A 25,908-nucleotide genomic window follows, 5' to 3' on the forward strand; every position below is an offset into this window, starting at 1 on the left:
TTTTGTCTCCCTTTTTCCACTCATCTGTCCATACACTGGATAAAGGGGGTGATAGCCACAAGGTTTCACAACCACAGTCATATTGTAGAAGCTACAAAGTTATACAATCATCTTCAAGAATTGAGGTCACTGGGTTGCAGTTCAACAGCTTCAGGTACTTCCCCTCTAGCCATTCCAACACACCAAAAGTTAGAAAGTGATATCTATGTAGCACATAAGAATACCCTTGAGAGTGATCTCTTGACTCATTTGAAATCTCTCAGCCACTGGAACCTTATTTTGTTTCATTTCTCTTCCCCCATTTGGACAAGATTTTCTCAATCCCACAGTGCTGGGTCCAGGCTCATCCCCAGGAGTCATTTCCTGCATTGCCAGGGGGATTCATACCCCTGGGAGTCATGTCCCACGTAGAGGGGAGAGCAGTGAGTTCACCTGCCGAGTGGGCTTAGGGAGAGAGAGAGGGGGCCACATCCGAGCAACAAAGAGGCTTTCTGGAGGAGCCTCTTAGGCACAATTATAAGTAGGCTTAGCCCCCCAAGGGAAAGCCCCCAGATGGAGGGCTTGGCCCACCAAATTGGCAGTCCTTAATGTTTGCGAGAAAATTAGCAATAGCCGAGATGGGGAAGTCCAACATTTCTGCATTTCTCCCCAGTTCCTCAGGGGACCCCACAAATACACTTTTACTCTCTGCCTATATCACTCTGGGAGGTATCGGGATTTCATCCCAGCCAAATCCCACTTCCTATACAAAGCTCCATGCACCTATGGTGTTCAAACAAACTGATCATGTAAGTGAAATTACCTAGTGTGCTACAGAAAATATAGATCCTGCACCAAATAGACACCTCCTCTCTTGGTCTCGCACAAAGGCTGTAGTTTTAAAATCCAGTTGGTATCTTCCTTTACCTTTTGGCCTGATTTGCTTAGTCCTAACAAGATCCACTTGGTTCATATCTCTAATTGAAGCCTGAGCTCCTTTTCAGCTCTTTCAACAGTTGTCATATAGGGTAATACTGACATTCATAGCTGCCAAGCTCTACCTCCTAGTCTCAGGTGTGACACAGATACCCAAAGTTCCAGAGACTGACCAGGTTATGTGCAAGGAACTCAGCATCACAGGATTTAGAGATAACCATTACAATTCAGGAACAGATGTGACTGCTGTAAGAGCTTACAATATAGGGACCATTACAATAAACGTTCCCCTGATAAGCTGTGCCCTAAGATTCAGTTCTCAGAGTTTATACATTATCGTTAGTCCATATTACAGAGGCATTATAATGTTTGTCCTCTTGTTTCTGGCGTACTTCACTCAAAATGCTGTACTCAAGATCCATTCACATAGGTGTGTGTCTCACAGCTTCACTGCTTGTTGAAGCCACTCAATATTCTATTGTATGCATACACTACAGTTCACCATTCTGTTCATCAGGCAACATACCCTCAGGCCACCTCCGTCCATTGCAAATCGTGAATACTGCCACCATAAACACCAGTGTGCAAATGTCCATTTGTGTCTCTACTCTCACATCTTCCAAGTATATACCCCATAATGAAGTTGCAGGAGCTTATGACACCCACATACTTAGCTTCTTGTGGAACCACCACACTGTCCTCCAGATAGGCTATACCATTCTACTTCCCTACCAACAGTGAATACATACATCTCTCTCTAAATTCTCTCCAGCACTTATGCCCCTGTTTATTTTTTCTCTGCAATTTTATAGGGATATATTCAAACACCATACAATCATCCACAGTGTACAATCAATTGTTTACAGTATAATCATATAGTTGTGCATTCACAAGTAGCAATTACACATATTCATTACTCAAAAAAAAAAAAAAAAGAAATGAAACAAAATAATACTAAAAAGGGTAAAAGAAAAAGTAAAAATAAAATACAGCAATAAGGTCAGACAACACCACCACTACCAAGAATCCCATACCCCTCTCTTACACCCCCCCCTCACAGAGTTCAGCTTTGGTATATTGTCTTTGTTACATTTAATGGCAGCATATTACAACATTACTGTTAAGTCCAGACTCCAGCTGCAATGATTAAATTTTTTTCCCCAATACCATCCCCTTTTCAACACCTTGCAAGGTTAACATTCATTTGTTCTCCCACATGTAAAAACACTTTCACATTTGTATATTTAGTCACCATCACTGACCACTCTAGGTTTCACTAAGTTACAGTTTCTATCATTCACCTTTCCCTCTGGTATCATACATGCCCCTAGCCCTCTTCTTTCAACTTTACTCACAGACATCTTTGGTCAGTGTACCCACAAATACTGTGCTACCATCACACAGCACTGCACTCTCCATTTCTGGATTTACACAGTCAATCCTGTTGAACATTCTATAATCTTTCAGCATCAAATGTCTGATCTCTACCATCTTTCTATCTGCTCGTAACCTGTGTTCTCAGCTTTAACTCTCAAAGTCTGTTCATTAATGTTAGTTCATATTAGTGACACCATACAGTATTTATCCTTTTGTTTCTGGCTAACTTTGCTCAATATAACTTCCTCAAGTTTCATCCATGTTGTTATATGCTCCTTGACTTTATTTTGTCTTACAGCTGTGTAACATTCCATCATATGTATATTCCACAGTTTGTTTATCCACTTGTCAGTTGATAGACATTTGGGCTGTTTTCATCTCTTGGCAATCATGAATAATACCACTATAAATATCAGTTTACAAATATCCATTCGTATCTTAGCTTTCAGTTCCACTGAGTATATACCTAGTAATGCAATTGCTGGATCATATGGCAATTGTATACTTAGCTTCCTGAGGAACTGCCACACTGCCTTCCAGAGTGGCTGCACCAGTCTACATTTCCACCAACAGTGAAAAAGTGTGCCTCTTTCTCTACATCCTCTCCAGAATTTGTAATTTTCTGTTTTTTTTTGGATAATGGCCATTCTGGTAGGTGTGAGATGATATCTCATTGTGGTTTGCATTTCCCTGATAGCCAGTGAAACTGAGCATCTTTTCACATTTTTGAGCTATTTGTATTTCCTCTTCAGAAAAGTGTCTATCCAAGTCTTTTGCCCATTTTTAAATTGGATTGTTTGTCATTCCTTTTTTGAGTTGTAGGATCTCTTCATATATCCTGGATATTAAACCCTTATCTGATATGTGGTTTCCAAATATTGTCTCCCATTGCATAGTGTATTAGTTAGGGTTCTCTAGGGAAACAAAATCAATGAGAGGTGTCTCTGATTATCAAATTGTAAAAGTGACTCACGCAACTATGGGTATGCATGAGTCCAAATTCTGTAGAGCGGTCAACAAACTGTCAACTCCAAGGAAGACGTCCGATGAAATCCTCAGGCAACGAACCGGCAACTTTGACGAACTCCTCAGGAAATGCTTCACTGGGCAGCTGAAGAAGTGAAGGTCCTCTATCTGTCTTGCTTATAAGTCTTCAACTGATTAATTGGATCAAATCCAGCCAATTGCATTCTCTCATTGTGGAAGGCATGCCCTTGGTGAGTCATCAGTCACAGCTGCAGCCAATTGACTGATGATTTAATAAACCAGCCTCAAACGTCCTCACAGCAATTGTTAGGCCAGTGTTTGCTTGACCAGACAGCTGGGTCACCTGGCCAAGTTGACACATGAACCTAACCATCACACATAGATTGCCTTTTTACTTTTCTGACAAAGTCCTTTGATGTACAAAAGTGTTTAATTTTGAGGAGATCCCATTTACCTATTTCTTCTTTGATTTCTTGCACTTTGGGTATAAGGTAGGAAACCACCTCCTATCACTAGATCTTTAAGATATTTCCCTACATTTTCTTCTAAAAGTCTTATGGTCTTAGCACTAATGTTTAGATCCTTGATACATTTTGAGTTAATTTTTGTATAAGGTGTGAGATAGGAGTCCTCTTTCATTCTTTCAGATACGGATATCCAGTTCTCCAAACACCATTTATTGAAAAGGCAAAATAGAATTTAAATGCAAAGATGTTGTTCTGGTTTGCTATGCTGCTGAAATGCAATATACAAGAAATGGATTGGCTTTTCCAATAGGGGTTTATTGATTCACAATTTACAGTTGTTAGGCCAAGAAAACGTCCCAGTTAAGGCATTAACAGGAGGATACCTTCACTGAAGAAAGGCTGATGGCATCTGGAACACCTCTGTCAGCTGGGAAGGCATGTGGCTGGAGTCTGCTGGTTGTTTGCGCCCAGGTTGCACTGTTTCAGCTTCTGATTCCAGTGGCTTTCTCTCTCAAAGTGACTGTGGGTCCTCTCTTTATCCTCTCCAGTGCAAACTCTGGATTTCATCCCTTGGTTTCCCTTGGCTCTCTTCAGGTTCTGGCTATTTTTGTGAGTCCTTGCTTAGCATCTCCCGGGGTATTTCTGACTGCATCTTCAAACGTCTGTATCTCTGTTGACTCTGAGGTCTGTGTTGGCTCTGAGCCCTCTTAAGGACTCCACTAAACTAATTAAGACCCATCTTGAATGGGTTGGGTCACATCTCTAAGGAAATAATCTAATCAAAGTTCCCACCTACAATAAATAGATCTGCCCCCACAATATTGGAATAAAATGACACAGTCTTTTATAGGGTACATAATAGATTCAAATCAGCATAGACGTCATAAGAGACAAAGAAGGACATTATATATTAACAAAAGGGAAAATTCACCAAGAAGAAATAACAATCATAAATGGTTATGCACGGCAGTAAGAAGGAACGATCTCGTGAAACATATGACAACATGGATGAACCTTGAAGACATAATGCTGAGCGAAATAAGCCAGGCACAAAAAGAGAAATATTATATGCTACCACTAATGTGAACTTTGAAAAATGTAAAACAAATGGTTTATAATGTAGAATGTAGGGGAACTAGCAATAGAGAGCAATTAAGGAAGGGGGAACAATAATCCAAGAAGAACAGATAAGCTATTTAACGTTATGGGGATGCCCAGGAATGACTATGGTCTGTTAATTTCTGATGGATATAGTAGGAGCAAGTTCACAGAAATGTTGCTATATTAGGTAACTTTCTTGGGGTAAAGTAGGAACATGTTGGAAGTTAAGCAGTTATCTTAGGTTAGTTGTCTTTTTCTTACTCCCTTGTTATGGTCTCTTTGAAATGTTCTTTTATTGTATGTTTGTTTTCTTTTTAACTTTTTTTTCATACAGTTGATTTAAAAAAGAAGGGAAAGTTAAAAAAAAAAGAAAAAGAAAAACAAGGAAAAAAAAAAAAGATGTAGTGCCCCCTTGAGGAGCCTGTGGAGAATGCAGGGGTATTCGCCTACCCCACCTCGATGGTTGCTAACATGACCACAGACATAGGGGACTGGTGGTTTAATGGGTTGAGCCCTCTACCACAGGTTTTACCCTTGGGAAGACGGTTGCTGCAAAGGAGAGGCTAGGCCTACCTATGGTTGTGCCTAAGAGCCCCCTCCCGAATGCCTCTTTGTTGCTCAGATGTGGCCCTGTCTCTCTAGCTAAGCCAACTTGAAAGGTGAAATCACTGCCCTCCCCCCTATGTGGGATCAGACACCCAGGGGAGTGAATCTCCCTGGCAAAGTGGAATATGACTCCCAGGGAGGAACGTAGACCTGGCATCGTGGGACGGAGAACATCTTCTTGACCAAAAGGGGGATGTGAAAGGAAATGAAATAAGCTTCAGTGGCAGAGAGATTCCAAAAGGAGCCGAGAGGTCACTCTGGTGGGCACTCTTATGCACACTTTAGACAACCCTTTTTAGGTTCTAAAGAATTGGGGTAGCTGGTGGCGGATACCTGAAACTATCAAACTACAACCCAGAACCCATGAATCTCGAAGACAATTGTATAAAAATGTAGCTTATGAGGGGTGACAATGGGATTGGGAAAGCCATAAGGACCACACTCCACTTTGTCTAGCTTATGGATGGATGAGTAGAAAAATAGGGGAAGGAAACAAACAGACAAAGGTACCCAGTGTTTTTTACTTCAATTGCTCTTTTTCACTCTAATTATTATTCTTGTTATTTGTGTGTGTGTGTGCTAATGAAGGTGTCAGGGATTGATTTGGGTGATGAATGTACCACTATGTAATGGTACTGTAAACAATCGAAAGTACGATTTGTTTTGTATGACTGCGTGGTATGTGAATATATCGCAATAAAATGAAGATTAAAAAAAAAAAAAAGAATATGGGATAAAGCCTGGATAGAAAACATGGATAGATAAGAATGCGAGATAAAGACTGAATGGATACACAAAGTTGCAGAAGTTTTGTAGAATGGAAAATTTATTTCTGTAGTCAAGGTTGAAAAATAAATACAGAAAGCTAAAAAAAAAAAAATGGTTATGCACCCAATCAAGGAGCTCCAAAGTGCATGAGACAAATACTAGCAAAACTGAAGGGAGCAAGAGATGTTTCTATGATAATAATAATAATGGTAGGAGACTTCAAAGCATCACTATCTTCTACAGATAGAATAACCAGACTGAGGACCATTAAGGAAACAGAAAATCTAAACAATGTGATAAATGAATTTGACCTAACAAACATATATAGATTATTGTATCCCAAAACACCAGGATATTCATTCTTCTCTACTGTTCATGGAATGTTCTCCAAGAGAAGTCATGTGCTGGAGCCCAAAAAGGTCTAGATAAATTTTAAAAGATTCAAATTATTCAAAGCACTTTCTCTGAGCATAATGGAATGAAGCTTGAAATCAATAACCTCCAAAAACCAAAGCATTCACAAATATATGAAGATTAAACAACACACTCTTAAAGAATCAGTATGTCAAAGAAGAAATTGCAAGGTAAGTCGGTATACATCTGGTGACAAATGAAAATGAGAATACAACATATCAAAACCTTTGGCATGCAGCAAAGTGGTCCTCAGAGGGAAATTTATAGTTCTATATGCATATATTTAAAAAGAAGGAAGAGCTAAAACCAAAGACCTAACTGAAAAACTGAAGAAGCCAGAGAAAGAACAGCAAATGAACCCTAAAGCAAGTAGAAGAAAAGAAATAGAGATTAAAGCAGAAATAAATGAACTGGAGAACCAAATAGAGGGAATCAATAAAACCAAAAGTTGGTTCTCTGAGAAGATCAACAAGATTGATAAACCCTTAGCTAGACTGACAAAGTCAAAGAGAGAAAAGATGCAAATAAACAAAATCAGAAATGAGAAGAGGATCATTACCATGGATCCTGAAGAAATAAAAATTCATAAGAGTATACTACAAACAATTATATGCCAACAAACTAGACAATCTAGAGGAAATGGACAATTTCCTGGAAACACATCATCAACCTATACTGACTTGAGAAGAAACAGATGACCTCAACAAACCAATCACAAGTAAAGAGATCCAATCTGTCATAAAAAACCTTCCTACAAAGAAAAGCCCAGGATCAGATGGCTTCACAGGGGAATTTTACCAAACATGCTGTATTAGTTAGGGTTCTCTAGGGAAACAAAACCAACAAGAGACATCTGTAAATATAAGATTTCATAAAAGTGTCTCATGCAATTGTGGGGATACATGAGTCCAAATTCTGTAGGGCAGGATGCATGAGTCCAAATTCCTTAGGGCAGGTAGTGAACTGGCAATTCCAATGAAGGTGTTCAATGAACTCCTCAGGAGACACTGGCTAGCTGAAGGAGAAGTGAAGGTCCTCTCTCTTTCTCCCTTAAAAGTCTTCAACTGATTGGATTAAATCCAGCTGACTGAATTCTCTCATTGTGGAAGACACACCCTTCATTTATGTAATCAGTCACAGGTGCAGTCAATTGACTTTTAATAAACTAGTTTCCTGGTTTATTGACCAGCCACAAATGTCCTTGAGGTAAAGATTAGGCCAGTGCTTGCTTGACCAGACACCCGGGTACCATCATCTTGTCAGGATGACATATGAACCTAACCATCACACATTCCAAAAATAAGTAACATCATTCCTGCTCAAACTCTTTAAAAAATTGAAGGAAAAGGAACTTTATCTAACTCCTTTTATGAAGCTAACATCACTCTAATACCAAAACCAGATCAAGACACAAGAAAGGAAAACTACAAGCCAATCTCCCTAATGAATACAGATGCAAAAATCTTTAACAAAATACTTGCAAATCAAACGAAAGGCAAATTAAAAGAATTATACACCATGACTAAGTGGGGTTCATTCCAGGCATGCAAAGGTGGTTCAACATAAGAAAATCAATCAACATAATACAACACATTAACAAATCAAAAGGGAAAATAACATCATCATCTTGATCTACACTGTAAAAGAATTAAAAAAAAAATTAGTATCCTTTTCTAATAAAAACACTTCAGAAGGTAGGCATCAAAGGAAACTTCCTCAGTCTGATAAAGGGCATATATGAAAAACCTACAGCCAGCACTATACTCAATGATGAGAGACTGAAAGCCTTCCCCCTAAGATTGGGAATGAGACAAGGATGTCTAGTCTCACCACTATTATTCAATGTTGTGCTAGAAGTTCCAGCTAGAGCAATTAGGCAAGAAAAAGAAATAAAAGGCATCCCAATCAGAAAGGAAGAATAAAACTTTCATTGGCTGATGACATGATCCTATATTTGGGAAATCCTGATTAATCTATGACAAAGCTACTTGAGCTAATAAACAAATTCAGTCAAGTGATGGGATGTAAGATTAAGGCACAGAACTTAGTAACATTTCTATATACTAGTAATGAGCTGAGGAGGCAATTAAGAAAAAAATTCCATTCACCATAGCAACTGAGAGAATCAAATATCTAGGAATAAACTTAACTAAGCATGTAAAGGGCTTCTAACAGAAAACTACAAAACTTTGCTAAAAGAAATCAAAGAAGACCTAAATAGGTGGAAAGATACTCCATGTTCACGGATAGGAAGGCTAAATGTCATTAGGATGTGAATTCTACCCAAATTAATCCACAGATTCAGCGCAATACCAACAAAAATTCCAACAGCCTACTTTGCAGACTTGGAAAAGCTAGTTATCAAATTTATTTGGAAGGGAAATGGGCCTCAAATTGCCAAAATCATTCTGTAAAAGAACAATGAAGTGGAAGAACTTAAACTTCCTGATGTTAAAGCTTATAAAGGCCACAATGGTCAAAACAGCATGGTATTGGCACAAAGAGAGACATATTGATCAATGGAATTGAACTCAGAGTTTGGAAATAGACCCCCAGATCTAGGGTCGAATGATTTTTGACAAGGCCCCGAAATCCACTGAACTGGGACAAAATAGTCTCTTCAACAACGGGGCTGGGAGAACTGGATATGCATATCCAAAAGAATGAAAGAGGACCTCTATCTCACACCGTATACAAAAATTAACTCAAAGTAGATCAAAGACCTAAATATAAAAACCAGTACCATAAAACTCCTAGGAGAAAATACAGGGAAACATCTTCAAGACCTAGTAATAGGAGGTAGCTTCTTAGATCTTACACCCAAAGCACAAGCAACAAAAGAAAAAATAGATAAATGGAAACTCCTCAAAATCAAATGCTTCTGTGCCTCAAAGGACTTTGTCAAAAGTTGAAGAGACAACCAACTCAAAGAAGAAAATACTTGGAAACCATATACCTGATAAGGGTGTGATATCCAGTATATACAAAGAAATCTTACAATAAAAGAACAAACTATCCAATCATAAAATGGGCAAAAGATACGAATAGATATTTTTTCAGAGGAAATACAAATGGCTAAAAAACACACAAAAAGGTATTCATCTTCACTAGCTATTAGGGAAATGCAAATCAAAACCACAATGAGATATCATCTCATACCTGCCAAGATGGCTGCTACTAAACAAACAGGAATCTATCTATGCTGGAGATGATGCAGAAAAATTGGAACACATAATCACTGATGGTGGGAATGCATAATGGTACAGCTGCTGTGGAAGATGGTTTGGTGGTTCCTCAGAAAACTAAGTATTGAGTTGCCCTACCACCTGGCAAGGGTCGAGGAGATGTGAAAGCAGGGACACAAAGAGACATTTGCACACCTACATTCATAGTGGCATTATTCACAATTGCCAAAAGATGGAAACAATCCAAGTGTCCATCAGCAGACAAGTGGGTAAACAAAATGTGGTGTATACGTATGATGGAACATTATGCAGCAGTAAGAAAGAATGAGGTCCTGAAGCATGTGACAACATGGATAAACCTTGAGGACACTATGCTGAGTGAAATAAGCCATATACAAAAGGATATTTCTGTATGATTTCGCCAATACAAATCCCCTAGAAAAGGTAAACTCAGTCTTAAAATGTAGAACATAGGGAACCTAGAAATAGACAGAAGCTGGAGAAAGGGGAGCCGTTACCTAACAGGTACAGATTTGTTATCAAGGTTGAACTTAAATCTATGGGAATGGATAGAGGGGATGGTAGTTCGTTAGTGGGAATATAAGTAATAGTGCCATACTGAAGATGAATATGATTGAAAGGGATTGTTTAAAGTCATGTATCTCACCGATAAGCATTACAAATATAAATAAGTTCTTGCATGAACTACTTTGAAGTTATGACACTTGCACAAAGAGTTAATAATAGAGTGATATAGAAGAAAACCTACTGGTTGCATGCTATGGACTATATTTAACAGGAATACCTTACCAGTATGACACCAATACTGGAAGTAAATAAATGGGTGGGGGGATAAGAATTATGGTATGTTATGGGCTTTCTCTTTGGTGTGGTGTGACTATCTGTTATTTTTCTCTTTGGAGCAGTGGATATGGCCTAAAATTGAGAATGATGATGATTGTACAACTAAGTGTGGATATGTGAGACACTGTTTATTTTGGATAGAATATATGCTATGTGACTATATCTCAATAAAATCTGCAGATTCAAAATAAATAAACAAATAAACAGAAAGATTTAAGTGCTAGAGAAACTGTGGAGAAAGAGGTATAACTATACAGTGTTGGTAGGGTAGCAGAATGGGGCAGCCCCTCTGGAAGGCAATGTAGCAGATCCACCAGAGGTTAAATATTGCATCGCCATATGAATAGGCAATCCTTTTACTAGGGATATACTCAGAAGAACTGAAAGCAGGGTCTCAAATAGACCCTTGCACACTGATGTTTATGGTGGCATTATTCCCGATAGCCAATGATTGGAGGTGGCTGAGGGGTATACCAACTGAAGAGTGTAAGGGCGAACTGTGGTAGGCACATATGATGGAGTATTATGCGGCTATAGAAAGGAATGAAGTCATGAGGCATGCAATGAGGTGAATGAACCCTGAGGACAAAATAAGACAGAAATAAAAAGACAATTACTGTATGGTCTCATTTAGAAAATACTTACAAGAAAATTAGGGCCTAGATTGTAAGCTTTTACAGCAGTCACATTTGTTCCTGAGTTTTAAGTGTTATTTTTAAATGCTGAGATGCTGTGCTCTAAAAGAAATCCTTACAACTCAACAACAAAAAGACCAACAACCCAATTAACAAATGAGCAAAAAACTTGAAAAGATATTTCTCCAGAGAAGAGAAACAAATGGGCAAAAAGCACATGAAAAGATGCTCAACATCATTAGCTATCAGGGAAATGCAAATCAAAACCACAATGATATATCATTTCACACCCATGAGAATGGCTACTATTAAAAATTAGAAAATTACAAGTATTGGAGAGGATGTGGAGAAAGAGGAACTCTCATCCATTGTTGGTGGGAATGTAAAATGCTGCAGTCGCTGTGGAAGACAGTTCTGGCACTTCTTCAGAAAGTTAAGTATAGAATTACCAATAACCTGGCAATCCCACTACTAGGTTTATATCCCAAATAACTGAAAGAAAAAACTTGAATAGATAGTTGCATAGTATTCATAGTGGCATTATTCACAATTGCTAAAACGGGGAAACAACTCAGAATCCTTCAACCAATGAATGGATAAATGGAATGTATATATCCACACAATGGGATATTATTCAGCCATAAAAAGGACTGGGAGAAACCAAGATGGCGGCTAGATGAGACAGGGAAAAAAAACACCTCCATGAAAACACTAGATAAAAACCAGAAAGTGACCCAGAATACCAGTTACAGTGATGCGCCAGCTGGACAAGGTCTGCTAGTACCACAAGGGCCGTATACTTGGTGAAACCGGGAGTCTGCATTCTGAAACGAGTAAGCTGGCTGGAAGACCCGCAGCCGCATGGCGGTGTGGGGAAAAAAGAGGTTGGCATTTGGAGACGGACTGGTTCTTCAAAAAAAAAAAAAGGAAAAACCCAGGAGCAGCTGCAATTATGACAGTGGGAACCATGCAGTAAAACACAGCAAGAGGGGACTGGGCCGGCCTCTCAGTGTCTGGCCAGGAGGATAGCCCGCTGCAGATACCCTCGGGGCCGGGGGAATGGAGGGGAGAGCCGGAAGCAGAAAGAAACCCCATGGCTAGCAGCTGGCTCCCTGGAGGGCTGGATAAACTCCTGCCCGGGGCGTGCCCACAGCCCAGAGCTCCGTCAGTTGTCCCGGAGCTGGGAAGGAGGAACTGTGCGAGCGGGGGTTTGAGATGCCCCGTTCGGCAATCTTTGCATCAGGCTGAGAGCACCCCTGCACGGACCGGTGGCCCTGGGCTTCCCTTGAGGGACAGCGTGCACTGGTGATGTAGCACAGCATTCCCTCAGCAGAGGTCCTGGAGAATTGCAGCTGGGAGGAGGGGCCAGCTCGGACAACCCAGGGATGCTATGCCAAGTCCAGTGGTTTGTGGGACAGCAAGAGAGAGGGTCTGGGGCTGAACTGAAATGAAGGCTTAGACTCTTGCGGTGGCCTTGTTCTCCGGGAACCTGGGGGATTTGAATATTAAAGCTGTCCTTCCTCCCTGGCCACCCAGACACACGCCCCACATTCAGGGCGGACAGCTCCAGCAACACACCCAAACTGAGTTCTCCAACTGAACCCCACAGGAATCATTTCCCCACACACTGCAAGGACAAGGTTGAGAACTGACTTGAGGGGTATAGGTGACTCACAGACGCCATCTGCTGGTTAGTTAGAGAAAGTGTACACCACCAAACTGTGTTTCTGAAGAATTAGATTGGTATCTTTTTTTTTTTTTTTACAACTTGAAAGAACCCTATCAAGCAAAGCAAATGCCAAGAGGCCAAAAACAACAGAAAATCTTAATGCATATGATAAACCAGACGATATGGAGAATCCAATTCCAAACACTCAAATCAAGATATCAGAAGAGACACAGTACTTGGCACAATTAATCAAAGAACTAACAATCGAGGAATGAAAACATGGCAAAGGATTTAAAAGACATCAAGAAGACCATGGCCCAGCATATAAGCGACATAAAGAAGACCCTAGAAGAGCATAAAGAAGACATTGCAAGAGTAAATAAAAAAATAGAAGACCTTATGGAAATAAAAGAAACTGTTGGCCAAATTAAAAAGACTCTGGGTATTCACAATACAAGACTAGAGGAAGCTGAACAACGTCTCAGTGTCCTAGAAGTCCACAGAACAGAAAATGAAAGAACAAAAGAAAGAATGGAGAAAAAAATAGAAAAAATCGAAATGGATCTCAGGGATATGATAGATAAAATAAAATGTCCAAACTTAAGACTCATTGGTGTCCCAGAAGGGGAAGAGAAGGGTAAAGGTCTAGAAAGAGTGTTCAAAGAAATTGCTGGGGAAAACTTCCCCAACCTTCTACACAATATAAATACACAAAGCATAAATGCCCAGTGAACCCCAAATAGAATAAATCCAAATAAACCCACTCTGAGACATATTGTGATCAGACTCTCAAATACTGAAGAGAAGGAGCAAGTTCTGAAAGCAGCAAGAGAAAAGCAATTCACCACATCCAAAGGAAACAACATAAGACTAAGTTGTGACTACTCAGCGGCCACCATGGAGGGGAGAAGGCAGTGGCATGACGTATTTAAAATTCTGAGAGAGAAAAATTTCCAACCAAGAATACTTTATCCAGCAAAACTCTCCTTCAGATTTCAGGGAGAGCTTCAATTCTTCACAGACAAACAAATGCTGAGAGAGTTTGCCAATAAAAGACTTGCCCTACTTCAGATACTAAAGGAAGCCCTACCAACAGAGAAACAAAGAAAGGAGAAAGAGATATAGAGAATTTTAATAGACATATATAGAACCTTACATCCCAAATCACTAGGACACTCATTTTTCTCTAGGGATCACGGATCTTTCTCCAGAAGAGTTCATAAGCTGGGACATAAAACAAGCCTCAATAAATTAAAAAAAAATTGAATATACTCAAAGCACATTCTCCAACCACAATGGAATACAAATAGAAGCCAATAATTTTTGAATTGAAACGCCACTATTTACTTCCTACATGATATAAAACACACAAACTCTAATGACAAATCAGTGGTTTTGAACTCAACATAAAATACGTAATTTTAGACAACTATATAAAGGTGGGGGAATGGAGGAGTATAGGAACATAGTTTGTATGTCCTATTGAAGGGAAGGTGGTATCAAAGAAAAACAAGATTGCTATGGATTTAAGAGGTTAATTTTAAGCCCCACAGTAAACACAAAGAAATTATCAGAGAATATGACCATAGGGATGAAAAGTAGAGTTTGGGTTAAGAGAAATGGGGGAAGGGGCAATGGGGAGTTAAGAAATGAGTATAGGGTTGCTATTTGAGGTGAAGGGAAATTTCTAGTAATGGATGGTGGGAAAGAGCATTACAACATTCTAAAGGTGATTAATCACACTAATGGAATGCTAGGGAGGGGATGGAATGGAAAGATTTAGGCTGTATATGTTTCCACAATTGAAAAATAAAAAAAAAGTCTAAATAGATGACAGTTGAATGCCAAGGAGGAACCTGGATGGGATTGGAGGATGGAGGACAGGAGGCTCAAAGGGACACAGTTGAGACGTAAGGAAAAGGAAATATAGAATGTAAGCTTTGTATCATTGTTGAATCTCTTGTACTTCTTAGCTGTGCTTAATGGGATTGCATAAAAGAATGTTCTTGTTCATGGAAGTGTATATGTGAATTATAGTGTTTGTTCAAGAATGTGTGCAGCTAGCTCTCATATGTTCAGAAGACAGAGCAATAGATGATGGATAATAGGGAGGGAGGGAGAGCGGGAAAGAAATAGCGATGTGGCAGCATGTTAAAGTTGGTGGATTGGGCTATCAGGGGAGGGGGGTCAGGGTATGATGGAGTTCTGTGTATGGGGTTAGTATCATTTTTGCAACTATTCCTATAACTTTAAATTTATTTCAAAAAAAAAAAAAAAAAAAGGATTGAAGTTCCAATACATGCGACAAGTTGGTATCATGTTGAGTGAAAAGTCAGACACAAAAGGACAAATATTGTGTGATCTCACTGATATGAAATAATTAGCAGAATAAACTCATAGAGTCAGAAACTACCATATAGGTTACCAAGGGCCAGGTGGGGGTAAGGAATGGGTAGTTAATGTTTAAATTTTACAATTTCCACTTGCTTTGATGGAACTGGTTTGAGAATGGATGGTGGTAATGGTAGCACAACATTGTGAATATAATTAATAGCACTGAATTATATATTTGAAAGTGGTTAAAAAGGGGAAATTTTAGGTTGTATATATGCTACTAGAATAATTTAAAAAATAGACTGTACAACACAAACCCTAATGTAATAAATCTACCACACTAATGCAATGTGTTAATAATAAGGTAGTATATGGGAACTCTGTATTTTATGCATATTTATTAAAACCTAAAACTTCTCTAAAAAAATACAAATAAGAGGTACAATCAATGAGAAACTGAAGAAGTAACTTCATACAGTCATGTCAGTGATCTGATCTTGAAAAATGTATCTTCTCAAAACTACTCATTTTGATTTGGTTTAGGTGCCTGATTTTAAATTATGCTTAAATTATATTACTTATTCTTTTAAGTCACTGGTTTAAAAATAAAATGTAGGAAATAGTCAATAGCGAAATGCTGATCAAATCACTAGAAACTTTCATCTAGGCTAATTAATTAAATATCATTAATCCGAATCCTTTTGGTAGGACTATTCACACTGTTATTTATTCACTCTACTCCATATTTTTCTACCTTTTCCATATAGCCAGAAAGATTTAGGCTATCAAATCTACATGTACAGAAATTCTATCAAAGAACTGAGATTAAGTCTCATAAAGCTTGTATCATATAACAGGGCATTTTAGAAATCAGAACCAACAAAGACAACTGGATTTGGCAATGATACACGCTCTGCAATGATGTGTTCAGTCATGCATTTAATATAAAGAAAAGTAATGTATGTGCAAAAAGGTCCAAACATCTGAGAGACACATAATTTTACACAACCTTGCATTCTAAACATCTCTTTTCATAGTATCTCTTATTTAAAAGGCATTTAACACTGTCAACCTCTCCTTTGACTTCTAGAACACCACTCCCTTCTATTTTTCCTTCAACCTTGTCTGCTCCTTTTCAGTCTTTCTTCCTTATTTCTTTTTTTTTACAGGTTACTTTTTCCCTGCCTTAAATTTTAATATTTCCCAGAGTATGGTCCTTGACCTACTTGAATACCTGTTCTACCCAGGAAAAACCATGGTTTAATTATCACTTGTAATCAGTAGAGGCAGGTTTACAGTGATACTTTTCCTAAAAACTAGGAAAGAAAAATGAAAAAGACTGCTCTCAGCATTAAATTTACAATCAATATAAAATCAATACAAACTCTTAAAGAGATAGACCAGCTTTTAGTCTTAAAATATTTGATAGGAACCATATCCAAGCCATGAAAATATCTAAAAGAATGGATTGGAAAGGTTGTTGTTTATCTGTGGAAGCACAAGTCAAATCACAGAGGCACACGCAGGGCTACGGTCATCAAGCACTGTCTGAGAGATGACTTCAGTCAACGGACTAGTACTCTAGTCTTCTGGCAAGGTCTTCCCTGTGGTACAGAGGCCTGCAGTAAACTAACTTGGCCTAATGCTATTAATCTATCTGACTCATCTAATTCCTTTTACTCCAAATGAGAATGCAAACAAAACAATTTTCTGTTAATTTGGCTTCTCATGTATATTTACTGGAAGAGAATGTAAACAAATATTCTAGTCACTGTGGCAGTTACATTGGCCATTAAGTACTTGGCTGAAATCAGCTTCCCTGGCTAAACATGGATCTGCTGATATGTATTTCTGAGCTTGCAAGACTGTGGGCTGGACTGATTGGTACACTAAGGTGATGAAGCGCTGCTTTGAGGGAGATGATTTCCCCAGGAGATATACCACTTACAACTGAATGAACTTATTTTCTTTTTGGGGGTTTCTACAACATTTATATTCCTGACTACTCCTAAACTGAGATATCAAGTCCAAGCCCTCTTCTTAAATTTCAGCACATAAAGCCAACTGCTTTCTGGGCGTATCTCCCCAGGTATCTGGCAAATACAAGGAACTCAACATATCCATTATTGTTTCCCTCCTGTATTCCCAATATTGGTGAACACCACCACAATCCATCAACTTAATCATCAATGCTATACCTGTAATCATTGAAGTTACTTCCTTTTTCCTCATTCTCAAACCCAATCAATCACTAAGTTTTATCAATTTTTCCTATTTTGCATGTTTTATCTGTTCCTAGTCCTTCTCTAGTGTTACTAAGTTTGAGTTCTCACCATTTGTTAACAGTCTACTGATATAATACCCTAACTAACCCTCAGCCTCCAGCTTCAAACTCCCCCAAATAATTCTCTAAATGGTTACCAGAGTTATCTTTTTAAAATGCAATCTAATTATTTTATTTTCATTGTTAAAATTTTTTTAGTGCTTTTCCATGGTCTAGAGCAGTGTTGACCAATACAGCTTTCTCCAACGACGGAAATGTGTTGTCCAGTATGGTAGCCACATGTGGCTACTGAGTACTTGGAATGTGGCTAGTGTGAAGAACTGAATTTTAAATTTTAATTTTCATTAATTTGTACTTAAAGTTAAATAGCCACATGTTTCTAGCAGCTACTTCATGGACAGCACGGGTCTAGAAAATTCAAACTCTACTGTGTAGCCCACAAAATCTTTAGTCTCTATATATCCTCTGCCATATGGAATCATATATGCAGTTCCTTAAATGTAGCATGCTATTTCACTGCCCCATAAATTTTTCTGTTAAAAATGCCTACCTCTCTCTTTCTTCCATCCAAATTGCTACTCTTTTCCAAGTATGAGGGAAAACAAGAACTCCTCTAAGAAGACTTTCCTAAATCCCTCTAGAACTCCCAGGAAGAACTGACCAAATTTTCTCTTTGTACTCTGATTAAATTTTGCAATATGCTACTGTCACAGCAATTGTGCACTTTATTTTTTACATGTCTACCTCTAATTGTTGTACCTTTTCTAACATATACCTCAGTACCTAGACGCTAGTGCTAAAACACAATCAGTGTTCAACACTTGCTAACTGATTCTCAAAGAAAACTTGGGCACATATGACACCAAATATTGATCCCTTCCTAAGTCTTTTGATTCTAAAATATTATATGAGGAACTCACATGATTTCTCCCATTCTGCTCTTTAATCTATTTTTCAGTTTGTGACTCAAACTTGTTTCGGTTTGTTAAAGCTGCTGGAATGCAATGTACCAGAAATGGGTCGGCTTTTACAATGAGAATTTATTAGCTTACAAATTTACAGTCCTGAGGTCACGAAAATATCCAAATTAAGGCATCAGCAGGATGACACCTTCACTGAAGAAAGGCTGCCGGCATCTGGGACACCTCTGTCCCAAGGGAAGGCACATGGCCACCCTGCTGGTCCTTCACTCCAGGATTTCACTGTTTTCAGCTCTTGCTTCCAGTGGCCTCCTCTGTGAACTTCCGTGGGCCCTCTCTCACTGCTCTCCCCATTTCTCTGGGTGTTTCTCTCTCTGGGCTCTCCTGGCTTTTCCTCTTTTATCCTCTCATACAGGAATCAGTAAAAGGATTAAGACCCACCTTGAATTGGGTGGGTCACATCTCAATTAAAACAACCAAATCAAAAGGTCCTACCCACAATAGGTCCACACCCACAGGAATGGATTAAAAGACATGGACTTTTCTGGGGTACATAGCAGCTTCAAACCAGGACAACACTAAACATCAATTTTTCTGTCTCTCAGATAACATAGGCCCCTGAAAGACAGTATTTTGCCATTCTTATAAATACTCACTTTGTTGAGTCCTCAAATTCAATCTTCCCCACATTGTTGATGGTACAGATGATCTCACTGCAATTCATATTCAACCTAAAATTAAGTATTAGCATATAAGTGTTCAGATAAAACTTGATTACCTGCTCTAAATAAAAATGAGTTGCCAACATAAAATAACTCTAATTAAAAAGAGAGAAATCATTTAAATAACTTTTTAACTTATCGTAAGTTAAGCTTATTGTAATATGGTTGAACTTGGGAAATATTTGTGATCCAAATTTTTATTTTATAATTGCTTGCTATTTGAAGAAATTTAGGCTTTAATACATTTTTATACTTAATTGTTATGTACTCCTGAATTATAACTTACCTAGGAGAGCTCCTTAGTTTTAGAGAACTAACTTCTGACAATTCACTCTCAAATGTTAACTTCAAAGTCCGGATAATCTAGAATTAAAAATAAATGTCATTCACACGTGAATTTTCTTCCAAGTTTTTACAAAGAAAACTATAACCTTTAGGTGTTTTACCATGTTCAAGGCTCAATTTTAGGCACTAAAAGCAAGGGATGCAAATGTGTTTAGGATATGATTTTTCCCCCCAAAGAAGATTAAAATCTTTTGCAGATACACATTAACAGATAACAACAAGAAAACACTAACTAATAAATGGAATATAGCTGCATGATCAGAGAAAAGAACCATTCTATTCATTTTGTACCTGCCTTCGCTATCTTCAAATGTTTTTCTCTCTTTTTTTTTTTTTTGCTGTCTTCCTAACTAGGTTAATGAGGGTAAAGACCAAATCTTACCACTTTTTCACCTCCTACTGCCTCACATGTAATGCCTAAGAAATGACTTAGAACTGCAGTTGGAGGAAGGCCTGGTCAGGTAAGGTGGTAGCAAACTCTCCATTCATTTAAAATTACAGAATTCGGAGGAAGGGAAACCAATGGTACCTCAGCAGTTCAGTCCAAACATCTGATCATCTATGGGAAATGAGACCCTGAGAAGTCCAATGTGAACAAAGCAGGACTCATAACCTTTGGTGGCGGAGCAAAGTAGAAATCAGCAAGAGAGGCTCCACAGCTAACCCTGTGCTGCCAAACTATCTAGTAAGAAACATGCTTCAATTTTTGCCCTGCCCCCTACCTCTCAACCCCCTCCCCCGGCACATAATTAGGTGACAGGAAAAACTGAAGCATACTGTCTCTTGATTTGAACATTGTGGGGAAGGGATGGGAAAAGAAAAATCTGAATGGAATCTTGAAAGAAATTTTTAACGAAAGAGTTAACAGTCATACCCAAGTTGTTTATGACAAGAAGATGAAGTCTCATTTAGTCTGCTACTCTTACCCTCATTTTTCATTAAGGTACCCTAGAAGCATCAACTTTTGACTCAATGCCATCCTACCTGCTTTCAATTCACGTGTTATAAAGAACTTATTGCATCATTTCCCTTAGTGGTAAATTATAATAAAAGGCAAAACAAATATAATGTTTGAATTCTAGGAAAATAATTCTAAATTGCCACTAAAAGTCAGGATAACCTGAAGAATAAATTCTTTTGTGTTAAGTCTAAATATCATATTCCAAAGCATATAAAATGAGATACAAAAGAAATGAGTCATACTATGAACCAATAAAATTACCTGATTGAGATCACAATATGTCCTTAGAGAAGGTGCTGATTTTAACTCTCTTGCTATCTTCATAGCTGCATCCAAGTCATTTTTTTTCTCTTCAATGTAGCTTTTAGTCATCATTACATTTGATAAATAGTCACGTGTATTTCTTACGATTTCTTCACACAGGTTCTTTTTCCTTCATTCAAGATCACAAAATTATTTTGCAGTATTTCATAAACATTTATACCAAAGTGAGTTTAGAGTAACTTAACAATATTTAAAAGGGTAATTTCACTAGTTGAACGTAAATGACACATAATATGGTTAAGGGAGGCACTTGAACTGAAATGCATTACATTTTAAAACTATGTATGCATAATTAGAGGAAAAAGTAAACCTTATAGGAGGATATAGTTATCATGTCACAAATGCAGCTGTTACAGAATTAGAGATAAAATGGTCACTAGATCATTCCATCTAACTAAGAGAAATCCTGGTTATCTGTTCTGTAGTCACTTGTGCCTGTACAAAGATGTATCAGTGTTCACTTCTTGCAAAGGTCTACCTGTACATTTAAAAATTTCCATGAACATACTCATACCACATGAATACAAAATGAGATTTAAAAATAAATACCATATCAGAACTTATATATCCAATTAACTACAGATCTTCAAAGTAATCACTTAGGAAGGCAATATACTTATTCCTTCATTACCTGCCCTTTTAAGTAACTTTGGTGGAATGACCTTATTATGACAGTTACAAAAATTTGTACCAAAAATTGCAGTGCCTAACTTACTCAATCATTTCTTCACCCAACTTGTCTATAAATATCTTTTATGGAAAAATGTTTTACAGAAAAATGTTATTTTCCCCAAATCAAATCAGCCCTCAAAATAGGAATTTGCCAACAAAGAGAGACAAAAATGTGACACAGGCCCTGAAGGTGAAGAGCATATGCAAACATTTTAGTAACTGTATTTATCATCTTTTAAAGGAATTTTGCTAGGGGCAACAATTAAGTTCTAGTATGATTCCTAAAAGGTCATATACATGTACTAGCTCTTTAATGTTATAATTTTTAAAAGACCAAATGTGAGGTAACACAAAAATGGAAGAATAAAGTAATCTCCTAATGAGATAGAAAAAAAAAAAAAGGGCACTGGTCTAAGATTCAATGGACAAGTACCATAAGTATACATAATGCTTTGTGTCTGTCATAACTTTTATGAGCTTGCTTCTTGAACTATAAAATGGAGGAAATACCTACTTTACCTCCCTTGTGAGACTAACGTATTAAAAATCATATGAAAGAGCTTTTTAAAAAGTGAGAGAGGTATAACTGTAAGGTATTATTTGTTAAGTGGTTACTATTAGAAAGGTTTCTGCTCTGGGGCCAGTGAATAGTATGTTTCCATTTTCCTAAGTTTTGAATTTCATAAGAGGGATTCAGGGTTTGAAATATTTTTCTGGGCTAACTGCTTTAAGTAAGTAGCTTGTTTACTTTAATAGTTAGCTCTGAGGACTAGACAGCAAATAGCAAAAATATTAAAATGTACTGTTTTTCATTTTGAATTGATAAAATCAGCCCATAGGACAACCCAGTACCTTCCAAACCTGTTAAAAGTTACTCCTGAGGAGGGGCAAGATGGCAGCATAGAGAGGTGTGGAATTTAATTGGTCCCCTGGAACAACTAATAAACAACCAGGAACAACTAGTAAATAATCTGGAACAACTGCTGGGGGACAATTGTGACTGTCCACACATGTACCCCAACCTGGACTACATGGAGTGGCTGAGATTGCAGCATAAAATCTGTAAGTAAAAACCGTGCAACATGCCAGGGGCCCCCTCCCCCAATAGCAGGATGAGTTGCAAGACCTCGCTGTGGGAGAAAGCAGCATTCCCAGAGTGAGCGAATATAGCTCAGCCTAGCTACAACCGGGTTTTTTTTTTTTCCTTTGAAATAAATTCAAAGTTATAGGAACAGTTGTAAAAACAATACTAACCCCATACACAGAATTCCAGCATACCCTGACTCCCCTCCACCGATAGCCCAATCCACCAACTTTAACATGCTGTCACATCACTATTTCTTTCCCTCCCTCCCTCCCTATCATCCATCATCTATTGCTCTGTCTTCGGAACATATGAGAGCTAGCTGCACACATCCTTGAACAAACACTATAATTCACATATACACTTCCATGAACAAGAACATTCTTTTATGCAATCCCATTAAGCACAGCTAAGAAGTACAAGAGATTCAACAATGATACAAAGCTTACATTCTATATTTCCTTTTCCTTACGTCTCAACTGTGTCCCTTTGAGCCTCCTGTCCTCCATCCTCCAATCCCATCCAGGTTCCTCCTTGGCATTCAACTGTCATCTATTTAGACTGCCTTTTTTTTTTTTTCCCCCAATTGTGGAAACATATATACAACCTAAATCTTCCCATTCCACCCCCTCCCTAGCATTCCATTAGTGTGATTAATCACCTTTAGAATGTTGTAATGCTCTTTCCCACCATCCATTACTAGAAATTTCCCTTCACCTCAAATAGCAACCCTATACTCATTTCTTAACTCCCCATTGCCCCTTCCCCCATTTCTCTTAACCCAAACTCTACTTTTCATCCCTATGGTCATATTCTCTGATAATTTCTTTGGTTTACTGTGGGGCTTAAAATTAACCTCTTAAATCCATAACAATCTTGTTTTTCTTTGATACCACCTTCCCTTCAATAGGACATACAAACTATGTTCCTATACTCCTCCATTCCCCCACCTTTATATAGTTGTCTAAAATTACGTATTTTATGTTGAGTTCAAAACCACTGATTTGTCATTAGAGTTTGTGTATTTTATATCATGTAGGAAGTAAACAGTGGAGTTACAATTCAAAAATTATTGACTTCTATTTGTATTCCATTGTGGTTGGAGAATGTGCTTTGAGTATATTCAATTTTTTTTTAATTTATTGAGGCTTGTTTTATGTCCCAGCTTATGAACTCTTCTGGAGAAAGATCCGTGATCCCTAGAGAAAAATGAGTGTCCTGGTGATTTGGGATGTAAGGTTCTATATATGTCTATTAAAATTCTCTATATCTCTTTCTCCTTTCTTTGTTTCTCTGTTGGTAGGGCTCCCTTTAGTATCTGAAGTAGGGCAGGTCTTTTATTGGCAAACTCTCTCAGCATTTGTCTGTCTGTGAAGAATTGAAGCTCTCCCTGAAATCTGAAGGAGAGTTTTGCTGGATAAAGTATTCTTGGTTGGAAATTTTTCTCTCTCAGAATTTTAAATACGTCATGCCACTGCCTTCTCCCCTCCATGGTGGCCGCTGAGTAGTCACAACTTAGTCTTACGTTGTTTCCTTTGGATGTGGTGAATTGCTTTTCTCTTGCTGCTTTCAGAACTTGCTCCTTCTCTTCAGTATTTGAGAGTCTGATCACAATATGTCTCAGAGTGGGTTTATTTGGATTTATTCTATTTGGGGTTCGCTGGGCATTTATGCTTTGTGTATTTATATTGTGTAGAAGGTTGGGGAAGTTTTCCCCAACAATTTCTTTGAACACTCTTTCTAGACCTTTACCCTTCTCTTCCCCTTCTGGGACACCAATGAGTCTTAAGTTTGGACGTTTTATTTTATCTATCGTATCCCTGAGATCCACTGCGATTTTTTTGATTTTTTTCTCCATTCTTTCTTTTGTTCTTTCATTTTCTGTTCTGTGGACTTCTAGGACACTGAGATGTTGTTTGACTTCCTCTAATCTTGTATTGTGAATACCCAGAGTCTTTTTAATTTGGCCAACAGTTTCTTTTATTTCCATAAGATCTTCTATTTTTTTATTTACTCTTGCAATGTCTTCTTTATGCTCTTCTAGGGTCTTCTTTATGTCGCTTATATGCTGGGCCATGGTCTTCTTGATGTCTTTTAAACCCTTTGCCATGTTTTCGTTCCTCGATTGTAGTTCTTTGATTAATTGTGCCAAGTACTGTGTCTCTTCTGACATTTTGATTTGGGTGTTTGGAATTGGATTCTCCATATCGTCTGGTTTCATCATATGCATTAAGATTTTCTGTTGTTTTTGGCCTCTTGGCGTTTGGTTTGCTTGATAGGGTTCTTTCAAGTTGTAAAAATAAGATACCAATCTAATTTTTCAGAAACACAGTTTGGTGGCGTACACTTTCTCTAACTAACCAGGAGATGGCATCTGTGAATCACCTATACCCCTCAAGTCAGTTCTCAACCTTGTCCCCACAGTACATGGGGAAATGATTCTTGTGGGGTTCAGTTGGAGAACTCAGTTTGGGTGTGTTGCTGGAGCCATCCGCCTTGAATGTGGGGTGTGTGTCCAGGTGGCCAGGGAGGAAGGACAGCTTTAATATTCAAATCCCCAGGTTCCCGGAGATTCAAGGTCGCCGCAAGAGTCTAAGCCTTCATTTCAGTTCAGCTCCAGACCCTCTCTCTCGCTGTCCCACAAACCACTGGACTTGGCATAGCGTCCCTGGGTTCTCCGAGCAGGCCCCCCCTCCCAGCTTCGATCCTCCAGGACCTCTGCCGAGGGAATGCCGTGCTACGTCACCAGTGCGCGCCGTCCCTGAAGGGAAGCCCAGGGCCGCCGGGCCATGCAGGGGCGCTCTCAGCCTGATGCAAAGATTGCCGAACGGGGCGTCTCAACCCCCTCCTCTTCGCACAGTTCCTCCTTCCCAGCTCCGGGACAACTGGCGGCGTTCTGGGCTGTGGGCATGGCCCTGGGCAGGAGTTTATCCAGCCCTCTGGGGAGTAGCCGCAAGCTGCGGGGTTTCTTTCTGCTTCTGGCTCTCCCCTTCACTCCCCTGGCCCCAAGGGTATCTGCAGCAGGCTATCCTCCAGGCCAGACACTGAGAGGCCATCCCAGCCCCCTCTTGCTGTGTTTTACTGCATGGTTCCCACTGTCACACTGCAGCCACTCCTGGGTTTTTCCCTTTTTTTTTTTTTTAAAAAAAAGAACCAGTTGGTCTCCAAACACCAAACCCTGGCATCTCCACACCGCCGCGTGACTGCGGGTCTTCCAGCCGGCTTATTCACTCATTTCAGAATGCAGACTCCCGGTTTCACCAAGTATACGGCC

At 38.7% G+C, this 25,908-nt stretch overlaps 1 protein-coding gene across 1 annotated transcript in view; it reads right to left on the reverse strand.

Annotated features, from left to right (window-relative positions):
• Positions 1–25,908, reverse strand: part of RNF17 (ring finger protein 17) — a 179,264-nt gene that overhangs the window by 133,116 nt on the left and 20,240 nt on the right. Inside the window, exons 7-9 of the mRNA XM_037799896.1 lie at positions 20,816–20,987; positions 19,535–19,611; positions 19,183–19,257 (exon numbers count right to left, since the gene is read on the reverse strand). Of these exons, the coding sequence (XP_037655824.1) occupies positions 19,183–19,257; positions 19,535–19,611; positions 20,816–20,987 (324 nt within the window). The remainder of the gene's footprint in view (positions 1–19,182; positions 19,258–19,534; positions 19,612–20,815; positions 20,988–25,908) is intronic.

This window comes from Choloepus didactylus, chromosome 12 (assembly GCF_015220235.1).
Source record: "Choloepus didactylus isolate mChoDid1 chromosome 12, mChoDid1.pri, whole genome shotgun sequence".
Lineage (NCBI taxonomy): Eukaryota > Metazoa > Chordata > Mammalia > Pilosa > Megalonychidae > Choloepus > Choloepus didactylus.